Source organism: Amblyraja radiata, chromosome 46, assembly GCF_010909765.2.
Source record: "Amblyraja radiata isolate CabotCenter1 chromosome 46, sAmbRad1.1.pri, whole genome shotgun sequence".
NCBI classification, from domain to species: domain Eukaryota; kingdom Metazoa; phylum Chordata; class Chondrichthyes; order Rajiformes; family Rajidae; genus Amblyraja; species Amblyraja radiata.
Window position 1 is genome coordinate 2,397,579 of NC_046001.1, and position 11,464 is coordinate 2,409,042.

The following is an 11,464-nucleotide window of genomic DNA, read 5'->3' on the forward strand; positions in this document are numbered from 1 at the left end:
CTCCTGGTCAATATCAGGTGAATCCATTTGGAAAAGTGTACATGTGCGGAATAGCCTGAATTTGATTCCTCCTGGAGACAAATAAATTGATAAAGGGTTATGAAACGCAGGCTTAGTGTGCGGAGGTCTCACCATTTAAGAGTGGGATGGCTTTGATGGAAAATCTGGCCTTTTCCCCCCATCTACTCTTTTAAATACATTCATGGAACGCTGAGACGGCTTTGATCTTCCTGAAGATTGTATGTAACTGGATGACAGAGACTCTTAAAGCCCCAAAATGGACCCAATGGATGAGTGTCCGTTTTATCTTAAATTGTTTTATAATTAAAATACAAATTCAGGGTATCTAAATCTAAATGTTATTAGTTATTTAAGTTATGACATCGGATGGAAGCTGCATACCAAATCTCGTTGCACTTATGTGCAATGACAATAAAAGATATTATTATTATTATTATTATTAAAAAGTAAAAGGGGGAGAATGAATCTAATGCAAAAACCCAACTGCGATACAATTCGGACTTGAGGAGCAGAGAGACTGGGTTGCACACTGCAGAACAGCTTGACCTCCTATCGATTTGAATTGTACTTACCCCGCCAAAGTCAGACCTGCCAGATGTTCCAGGTAGGCCAGGTGGTCCAGGATTCCCAGGAGTTCCAGGTTCTCCATCTCGGCCACGAGGACCAGCCACACCCTACAATCAAACAGAATACCAACAGGTTGGAGAGGAAAATTTAAAAATCACGCACAATAATGCAGAAAACATCAGAATGTGCAATCGATGGGAGAACTGGTTTAACATCCACTTCTTGCTGATGGGAATGATGGAGACTTCCTTGTCCTGGATCCCTACTCTGGACCGCACAAAGTCAAGGTCAATATATTTTATGGATCGCGTTACAAAGTTCACTCACCAATTCACCTTTTTCTCCACGTAACCCCCTTACTCCCTGTTCTCCAGATGGTCCCTAGGGAAGAAGTAAAGGAGAATTATGAAGAGATTCAACATGCTTCCGAAGGTCCCAACAGTTGGCATAAAATTTGAAAGGAGTAGGAACTTTTATTGTGAGATACTCACTTGTGGGCCTGGAGGTCCATTTGGTCCAACAACCTGGGAAATATACAAGGTAATGTAAACATTTGCAATCCTCAATCTGGCTGAAGTGATAATTTACCAATATTATGAATATTGCAACTACATATTGAAAAAAAATGAATTGTTTAAAATATCTAACTGTTATTGCAAATGATTTAAATCAAACTGATAATGTGTAGGAAAGAACTGCAGATGCTGGTTTAGTTCAAAGGTAGACACAAGATGCTGGAGTAACTCAGCGGGGCAGGCAGCATCTCTGGAGAGAAGGAATGGGTGACGTTTCGGGTCTGAAGAAGGGTCTCGACCCGAAACGTCACCCATTCCTTCTCCCCAGAGGTGCCGCCTGTCCCGCTGAGTTACTCCAGCATTTTTGTGTCCACCTTCGAATTATTCACAGATATTGGGCCATATCCTCAGCATCTTCATGCAAATCAATGATTTGGTAAATATTGCAGCAAATAATTAAACTAAGCCCGTGTATAATTATTTGTTTTCACAATGAGTTAACACAACAGATGCTGCAGTAAAATGATGTAAAGCAGAGAAAGTACCAGAATTTTTTAATGATATTTCATAAGGTGCAGGTGACTTACATCTTTAATGTCCCCTGGTTCACCTTTCTGTCCCTGAAAATAATTTGAAAAAAAAAGTCATGAAGAATTAAGACGAGGATTGCAATCTTAGAGCATCCCAGAGCTTATTTTCAACCCCCCAAACCTAAAGATGCTTCCAGACTGCTAAACAGTTTTATGCCACAGGCTGTGAGGCTGCTAAACAATCACTCTGTACACAGTCACCTGATTCTGCGGCTTTGCACTGACATTTTATTAACTCTGGCACTGGCCACTCAAATCAGCTGCCCTGGACATTTTAATGATTGGTTTTACTGTTGCTGTTTTACCTGCTTTGAACTATTTATACGGTTTCATCAGGGACTGGATTGTTTTTATTGTTATTATGTGTGAAATGGTTTAAGTTTCATGTGCGATGCTCCGGTATTCCCTGGGAAACGTCTTCTCATTTTGCACTGTACAACTGTTGCTTTGCAAGATGACAATAAATTTTGGAGGAACAGCACCTCATATTCCGTCTGGGGACCTTGCGTCCTTATGGCATTAACATTGAATTCTCCCAATTTTGCTAGCCCTTGCTGTCTCCTCCCCTTCCTTAACCCTCTAGCTGTCTCCTCCCACCCTCCCGCCCTCGGGCTCCTCCCCCTCCTCCCCTTTTCCTTCTTTCTCCCACCCCCCATCAGTCTGAAGAAGGGTTTTGGCCCGAAACGTCGCCCATTTCCTTCGCTCCATAGATGCTGCTGCACCCGCTGAGTTTCCCCAGCAATTTTGTGTACCACTGACAATAAAGGTTGATTGATTGATTGAAAATCTGAAATTAAAACAACATTCTGGAAATACTCAGCGTTTTTGGAGAGAGAAAATGAGTTGTTGCTTCAACATGAAATGTTAATGTCATTTCTTTCTCCATAGTTAGTTCTTGACCAGCTAAGTATTTCCACTATTTTGTTTGTGGCTGAGCTCATTTCATTGTATACAGGTGTTTTTTTTTTAACTGCAATGTCTGAATGTCCATATATTGTGCTGCTTTCCATTTTAATCCTTTTCCAGTTGCATGTGAATTTTTAGCACAAATTATACATTGGTACACCAATGGCAGATATTTTAAGGACTAGAAATCGGAAAGGGCAGGGTTGCTGAAGCTTTTTCAATGGGTTAATGAAATGGGTAATGCACCATCCCTTTAGAGAATACATCGAGAGTGCTGTCAGTAACTGCACCTAGTTTTAGTTTATGTGATGTAATAATAATAATAAATTTTATTTATGGGCGCCTTTCAAGAGTCTCAAGGACAAGATGTAGTCTCCATTTGTAATTGGAGATAGAACAGAGATTGGAATCAGGTGTTTAAGAAGGAACTGCAGATGCTGGAAAATCGAAGGTAGACAAAAGTGCTGGAGAAACTCAGCGGGTGCAGCAGCATCTATGGAGCGAAGGAAATAGGCAACTTTTCGGGCCAAAAACCCAAGGAAATAGGCAACGTTTCGGGCCGAAAACCCAATAGGCAACGTTGCCTATTTCCTTCGCTCCATAGATGCTGCTGCACCCGCTGAGTTTCTCCAGCATTTTTGTGCACCTTGGAATCGGGTAATTCTACTCAAGGTGTCACCCCATGTGTCCAGGACTAGTAACAGCGCTCAGAGTGGGGGGGGACTGGCATTAATGAGGGCAGTGGTGAGCTTGTGGTAAAGGGTCAATACTGCAGCTGAGTAGAGTTAAAAAACAGTACTGGAACAAGGGGATTGAAAAGAGTGAATGCACTCAGGGGAAAGCAAAACGCACAGCAATAGGGAATGGTTCGTGACTAGGAACGTGACAGGGTCATTCACTTAACTCGCGACACAATCAGAGGTCACGATAAGAAACCGAGGTTGCTCGGAACAGCGTATGGTGGCACTGGCGAACAGCTCAGGTCAACGCCAGTGATGACAGTCAGGGTGGGATAAGACACTTGAAGGCAAGCTGAGGCCATAGACAGCAGTAAGGGACGGATTCAGGACTAGTTCATGAATGCAGTCAGTCAGGGCAAGACCCGTGACTGTCGCAAGAACTCAGTCGGTCAAGCAGCATCTGCGTAAAGACAAACCAGTTAACGTTTCGGGTCAGGATGAGTCGCTGCCCCGAAGTGTGGAATGGTTTTTCCTTCCGCAGAGGCTGCTTGGCTGGCTGTGTTCTTCCAGCATTTATATATATATTTTTCCCCATATTCCAGCATATGCAGTTTTCTTTTGGTTTTGCTTCAATGACTGTCAGAATTGGAGAACAATTGAATCTGGTCAGTGTGGTATCAACTGCTACATTCAGTGTAAGGTCGATGGCTGTATGCAGGATAGAGTCAGGATCTGTGTTAAGGCAGTGTTAGGGAGATGTTGCATTGCATTATCGATAAACGGCACAAGGTGGCACAGCTGGTAGTGCTTCAGCTAGGTCCAGGGACCTGGGTTCAATCCTGACCTCTGATGGTGTGTGTGTGTGTGTGTGTGTGTGTGTGTGTGTGTGTGTGTGTGTGTGTGTGTGTGTGTGTGTGTGTGTGTGTGTGTGTGTGTGTGTGTGTGTGGGGGGGGAATTTGCACACCCTCCTTGTGATTATGTCAGTTTCCTTTGTGTTGCTCCATTTACCACCAACGTCACACACATTGGGAGGTCAGTTGCCACTGTACGTTTTTCTCTCGTGTGTAGGTGAGTGGTGAAATCTGGGGGAAAACTGCTGGGATTGTGGGGAGGGTAAGTTACAGGGACATTTTGTGGAGGAATGAGATATCTCTGAGCTTGTGCAAAGTCGATGTGCAGGAGTAGCCTCCTTCTATGTCATTTTACCATGTCAAGGCAGTGCCAATGACTGTGGCAGAGAAAGATCATTCACATTATTTAAGACAGGATCACTGATTTTACTCCTTCCAAGGTCAATGATTTAATAGGGGCAGGATCAATATAAGTAGTTAATTGCGTTAAAGACTGTATTTTGGAAAAGGTGTGTGACCTTTCTTGGACTAGGACCAATAGCTGTAGTGTGTGGGATCAACAGCTCAGTGATTGGGATCAACGAATATAACCTGACAAAGGCCAGTGGCTTTACTCAGGTGGGGACCTGTCAGTATTCGGACCAGGGCTTGCAAGAGGGACTGCACTTGATCCATCGTCAAGGACAGTTCTCAAGTAAGTGTTAGATTTTTCTGTTGGAATTGTACTGTGCAAGAATGTTCGTTAGCTCAAAAAGCTGTTTGAAAAGGAATGACGAATTGAAAGATTTAATGAGTGCCGTTAAATTGTACTGATTCAAGTGGCTGCTTTTGGATTCTCTCCTCCAGATGAACCGAATGTTGACAATATTCTACCCTGTCTTTGACACTGCAGTTTGCCTGGGGCAAGTGTCATTCTGTCAGCTAACATTTCACTTATTCTCATTAAAATATTTTTTCCCCCCAGCATTGCACAATAAGCCTACTGCTCATCATTCACACCAAATAGCAATTATTATAAATCTGTCATTCAACAATTATTAAAATTCATCCGCACACATCCAAATAAGGAAGTTCAGGTCTGATAAAAATGAGCAAGTGCATTCACTTCTATAGATTGTGCAATGAGTATTGGGGACTATAGAGACAATAAGTCATTCCCTGCATGCCTGATCCGGTTATAAGAAACCGATCTTTAGCATGATGGGGTAGGATGTTACTCTAATTCTAATGTTAACATTCAGTCTCTGATATTTGGTGCTTAACTCAATCTATACATGTAAATTGTGAATAGAGAGGTCTTACCCTCGGACCTCTTTGCCCTGTGTGTGGTTGGAGGAAAGAAAGAAAAACATTAAATGGCATCGTCAATCATAGCTATATCAATATTTGCGTAATACACCCCCTTCACAGTCTAACAGGTGCTCTCCTAGCTGGGGACGGGCTCTTTATAAAAATCCAGCCTCGTCATCTCATAATATTGAGGGGCGAAAGCAAGCACAACACATGGTGTACTTGCACTTGACTGGCACTGAGCTATGACTGCAATGTCTGACCACCTAGATGACAAATATTTAACTCTGCAAACATTGCATCAATGTCTGTTTAGTACGCAGAACTCGATGCAATAAACTAGCAAGCATAAATCAGAAATTCTAAAGAAAACTGCTAGCGAAATGACCTGTTAAAAAGCAAATTGTCAACTATTGATTAATCCTCCAGCAGAGTTTTTTTTAATTTTATAAGAAATAAAAGCATCTAAAAGTCAGCATATTTGGCAAAACAAAATTGGCTTGTTGGCATTATGGTTTGCCTAGATGATAAGCATAATTGAATATCTATCTTTCAACATTTGCAGCAAATATTTATTTTAAAAAAAGGTATAATCTGATTTTTTTTAAATCCCCATACTTCTCTTTTTGCTTCTTTTGTTCACTGATGCAAGCAGTAAGTAAATGTTCAAAAACTTGTACCTGAGATCACCTTATTTTATACAGGTGACGTCTGGGGGAAACTGAAATCGCAACAGCAGATTTGACAATTCTACAGAAATTTGTGATTTGCAGACATATGCACAAAAGGAAAGTCCCCGTTTTGAGTGAGTGGTCAATGGGACTTTACTGTGTCGAAGGTACCATATCCTTTACAGTTCTTCTCAGAAGAACCACTGAATCACAATCATTTTTTCTTTTAATTTCAGGGTTGCAGCCTGCAGCCTATCACACGAAATTAAACGTGAGGACTGCAAGGTGCTTCTGTGGCACTCAGGTACTTTATAATTAGTGTTTAGGTAACCATATTTGAGAAGTAACTCGATTAAAGCATGTGGTTGAAATTTGCTTTCCAAAATGAAAGCCATGTAACACTAAAGTGGATCCCGCTCGCTTTGAAACCTGGCTATTATTTCAGGACTGGGCACATCGCTAATGTGGGGCGTTGATAGGAAAAGAGTTAACTGCAAAAATATCAAGTTAGAAATATCCTAAATGGATCAGGGAAATCTTGGAAACCTCGTAAGGTTCTAGAGCTTACTGCAGCAATGAGTAAAAACACAACAAAAGAGCAAGTACAGGAAAAATGCAGATTTCACCTTTTTGCTTAAAAACACAGCAGCCACTAATGGACAAATCTTACCAGGGGAGTCCCTGGTTGTTGTATCCATAAATGGGGAATTTACAGTAATTTATTTATACAGGAAGAAAATAAATAAATTACGATCGATGGGAGGAGGTCGTTGGTTCAGACACACAGGGCAGCATTCTCCGAAGGGAATCTCGGGATTAGGACAATCCTTAATGTCTTCGCAGATTATATCGTCACAAAGGATAATCCCAGTGTCACAGACACAGATACTACAAGGCCTGGGTTTCCACACATCTTTGTCACTATATGTCTGCCCATCTTGTATACAGGTCGATTTCAGGCCTTCTGTGTGTGAATGGCAGACGAAGAGGAGAGAGATCTGTTAGTCATAAATCGGTGACATGGTAAAACATTCACCAGTTTTTCTGCACACCTTTAATAGATTTAATTATTTCACCTGTAAAACATATTCAGGTTTAACACATTCAAAGCTAATTATACTGCAACAGAATCATATTTAGCAGACTATAGAAAGTCAACATGATTAGTTTGAGACTACACCATTTATAAAATATTGTATATAAGTATTTAGTGTTCAATTATATTGACTATAAGTAAAAACCCTCCATGAATTGTCCAAATTTACAGCTGACTTTCTTGCAATCTGGTAACAATGCTTTCGAGAAATGCACACAATCTCCACCAGGTGGCTCCATTGCACCACTCTCCCTGATCTCTAAACACAAGCGTGCATTTACAATCAAATCCCAGTATAGGGTTTAGCAGTAGATAGAATCTGGAATTAAATGTAGTGGTTTCAGCAAAGTAATTGCAAACCCCCCTATATATAGGGGGGTTTGCAATTACTTTGCTGAAACCACTACATTTAATTCCAGATTCTATCTACTGCTAAACCCGACTGCTAAGGGACATACAATCCAGCAGGCAGTGCTGCTTAAATATCGCAAACGAAGCTAAGAATTTGATATTGGGGAAATAAGAGCATTCAACGTCAATATATGAATATGCAAAACGGTTTAAAATTGGTAACAATATCTTCCAAACCGTAATGCATTAATATTGGAAACATGTCAATGTAGATTAGTGATTGCAATCACAGGTATGACAGAGGCTCGCCTCTAGTGTGTGCTGGGTTACTCGTTTTGAATCCGGTTCTCTCCCATGTGTGAGCCCGCTAGACCCTCAGAGAGAATGAATAGATCCCATTCTCAATTGACAGAGAGATGCCGAATCACAGTTTACTGTCGGGACCAGGTTAAATAAATAATAAGGGGATTGCAATCAATCCGCATACACACAACTCCCAGTCTAATGCAAACAGCAGGACACAAAAGCATCATTCATAACCTGCTCACATCCACATTTTGCTGTGCATTCCAATGCGTATCTCAAACCCAGTCCAACTAACAGAAACACATAACCCGACATTAGCACACGCCCGAGAGACCTTATAGCACTTTGCATTTCATTTGTTTCCAAATATTTATACGTAAGAGTAGCAATTTAAAAAAAAAACCCATATTGATCAGTTTCTAGAAACCTAGTGAGAGATTTTCTTGCACACTTGGATAAAGGAAGCTAATTACAAGGTGACTTTCACAACGTTTGGGGTTAAGGTCCCACAACGACCCCAGGGTGTGGGTGGTGGGCAAAACTTTCAGACTGCTGAACTTTCTATATCACTGTTTACCAGCTCCGCTTCTCTGAAGTGTCCCTTGTCTGTTTGGACTGAAGAAGGAGGAGCTGAGAACTAACTGGTTGGTGCTTTCTCGCCACGATATAATATAAGCAACTTTTTTTTGGGGGGGGGGGGAGAGGACCTCGCCTTTTAATCAAATGCCTTTCCAAATCCATCTCAGCTCCAATTCTAATTAGTTTTGAGGATCACCTTTGTTTTTTTTCCCCAGTTTTCAAATTAGCTTCACTTGAGTTTACAAAATAATATGTTGAACTGAACAACCGAGGGTCACACACACTGCTCATCGAGGCCAGGTGTTTGAAACTTTCAGAGGTATGGCGAGGAATTACTGTCTGGCGAATAAGGTTGTAAAACGATAGCGACTGGCTTTCGCCCGAAGCGCGGACAGACAGGGGGGGTGGAAAGAACTCAGACTGTATTAAGTATCATAGAAATCCGCCCTTTCTTGTACAGAAAGACATCGGGAGTTTTACTGTAACTTTATGCTGCTACTGGGTTTAGACGAATACATTTTAAACTTAAAATTACACGTTAGATTAGTGTAAATACTGTAATGGATACCGAGACAGGTTAACCCAATGCTCTAAAATGGAATGAAATATAAATTTAGAATTGTTGTTACAATCGTGGCTAGAATGTCAACGGCTCAAGTTGGATGCAACAACCCACAATATAAAAGTGGATATTATCTTTCGGCTAAAGTTGGCCCGAGTGATTGCGGTCTGCCTTTCTCCGGAGGTTTGTGCTGCTGTGAATAGCAGTCTGTCAAGAGTCCAAGGCGATTGTTTGATCCCAAGGCTGGGCCTCTGTGTAGGTGGGGCTTCCCCCAACTCTCTCCAGCCCGGCCAACCATCAATCTGCCCCACACTTTCTATCTATCCTCACTCCATCCTACCGTAAAAATGCTCTTTTCTTTCTTCCAACTTTCCTCCAACTTTCCCCCTCGCTCGCCTCCAGTGCCTGTGTTATGGATTTGACTGCCAAAACTTGACACAGAAGCCATTCATTTCCCCTTCTCTCAGTCGTGTGTGTGTGTGTGTGTTTTAATTTATTGTCTTGATCTCAGCATCAGCAGCCTCGCTGGGGAATTCAAAGCTATTCCTTCCCAAGCCAGAATGAAAAACTCATCCAATCTCGTGGCATTCAATAGCCAATATAGTTTGAGATCGTTTTAAAGTATTTTCTTTACAAAATTCCAATTGAATTCATTCACCTAATGAGTTTTTCAGACGGGCTGAATGTGCATTCCAACTCACTGATTACTCTTGCATCCCTGCCTAAAGTGTCAGAAGTTTTTTTTTAAATGCACATTTTAAAGGAATTATCGATGCAAGGGGTGTCCTGATTGTCAATTCTACCGGAGTAACGTTTTCTCCCGGCTGGTATCACCGATTCAACCCATCCCATACTGGCTCGCCTCGTAATTTTGACATTGATCCTGAATCTCGGAATCCACTCTAATTCAAAAAACTTAGCCACTTAAGAATTTTTAAAGATTCCAACTGTTCCTTTTAACTGCACAAGGTTAAGTGTCAGGATTTCAAATCGGCACCACATCTCAAGCAAATGACTGATCCTCACAGATTATTCCCCACGTTACTTTTGAAGCTCAAGTAAGTGTTTTAAATCAAGAAAAAGGCTGAAAGATTTCAAAATTTAAAAGTTCAAATTTAAACAATTTTACCCAACTAAGCACGTTTACTTCACACGAAATCTCGGTTGCAAGCAAAACTGTCATTTTTAAATAAGAATTGAAAAAAAAAATACTTACGGGTATGTGAGTGTTGACATTTGACAACAGTTAATAGAATTGCTTGCGTTGCTGCAAGCAGCACAAATGTTCGGGCGTCCACAAACCTGAACATATCTAAATATTAGACATGTAGTGTTGCCGTGTGGATGGAGAGGAGAGGAGTCCCACGATTACCGAGCCTTCATAAAGTCAACCTTGGAGCGGGTAAAAAAGGGTATCCAGTACCGGGCCCCAGCAGAAACTCAGCGCTCTCTGCTCTGGGCCGGGTACCGCAGTTTTAAGTGCGCTCACTCTTCAATGACATGCGTATATCCCCACTGTTTGTGAATTCGATCCACCCCCTTTTGCCCCCCAGCCGTGCTGTAACCCGACCCTCTCCAATCCTTCGCCTGCTCTCCCCATTCACCAAGGCCCCTCCTTCCAATCTAAACAGCAGCCCCCTAACTAGTTTTTTTTCTTTACCCACCAACTAAAAAAAAAACCTTGAGTGAACTTTATCATTTTGCCTACAACCAAAACTTACGGTTAACTCAGTTACAGCACATGGCATTTTAAAGAAAATGCTTATTTCCAACTTGTCTACGGGAAACAGCCTTGTTGAACATTTCGTGAAGTTGTCTGAAGGCTTTTCGGGAGTGGATTGTAGGAACTTGTGTCTCGGGCTAAAACGGAGTTTCTTAGTCTGTTTTTTTGGATCGACGTATTACGGGGTGAGATAAGGCTAGTGCTCAGATACAAAATCGAGCCTTTCTTAAGAAACGGAGGTGATTTGAAATCTTAAATGTAGACCGATCCACTCAAATATGTGCTTCAGTGAGCATTCGAAAGCCTATGGTGAAAGTGAGTTCTCTTTTCCTGATTCGGTTCTGGGGATTTCACGGAGCTGTAGCTTCCGAGCAGTGTCAATATCGTTTTTTGCAACATGCTCAGACTAGACAGGAATCCGTGGCCGTGGAAAACGTTACTTTCTGCTTGCAAGCTCCCTTGAAAAAAATGTGTAGTTGCGGTACTTTAGAAATCCTGCCAGGTTTGTTGGTTAGCTCTAAGAATCTTTCCAAAAAAATGTTTTTCACGCAATGGTCTGGGGATGGTTTAGAAACAAGATAGGGCCTTTCTGACTGATATCGATTGATTGTGATCAAGGTTTTGTTTTTAAGCGTTGCGCATCTTTCATAGTCGAGTCTGTTCATCAATCGGCTGTGTTATGCATGAGAAATGTGTGTAATAATACAGCCCCGTTTATTACTGTGAAATCACGGTGGCATTTTGATCGTGTGTTC

The 11,464-nt window shown here is 41.6% G+C and overlaps 1 protein-coding gene across 5 annotated transcripts in view; it reads right to left on the reverse strand.

Annotated features, from left to right (window-relative positions):
• LOC116968826 (collagen alpha-1(II) chain) overlaps positions 1–10,479 on the reverse strand; it is a 75,488-nt gene extending 65,009 nt beyond the window's left edge. For 2 of the 5 annotated variants that reach the window (XM_033015749.1, XM_033015745.1), the window contains exons 1-7: positions 10,203–10,477; positions 6,844–7,056; positions 5,434–5,450; positions 1,691–1,723; positions 1,080–1,112; positions 916–969; positions 594–695 (exon numbers count right to left, since the gene is read on the reverse strand). In XM_033015749.1, coding sequence (XP_032871640.1) covers positions 594–695; positions 916–969; positions 1,080–1,112; positions 1,691–1,723; positions 5,434–5,450; positions 6,844–7,056; positions 10,203–10,296 — 546 coding nt within the window. In that variant the 5' untranslated portion in view covers positions 10,297–10,477. Of the gene's footprint in view, positions 1–593; positions 696–915; positions 970–1,079; positions 1,113–1,690; positions 1,724–5,433; positions 5,451–6,843; positions 7,057–10,202 lie in introns of all 5 variants that reach the window. The other 3 variants (XM_033015747.1, XM_033015750.1, XM_033015748.1) reach the window with 3 other exon arrangements.
• Positions 10,480–11,464: the final 985 nt, after the last annotated feature.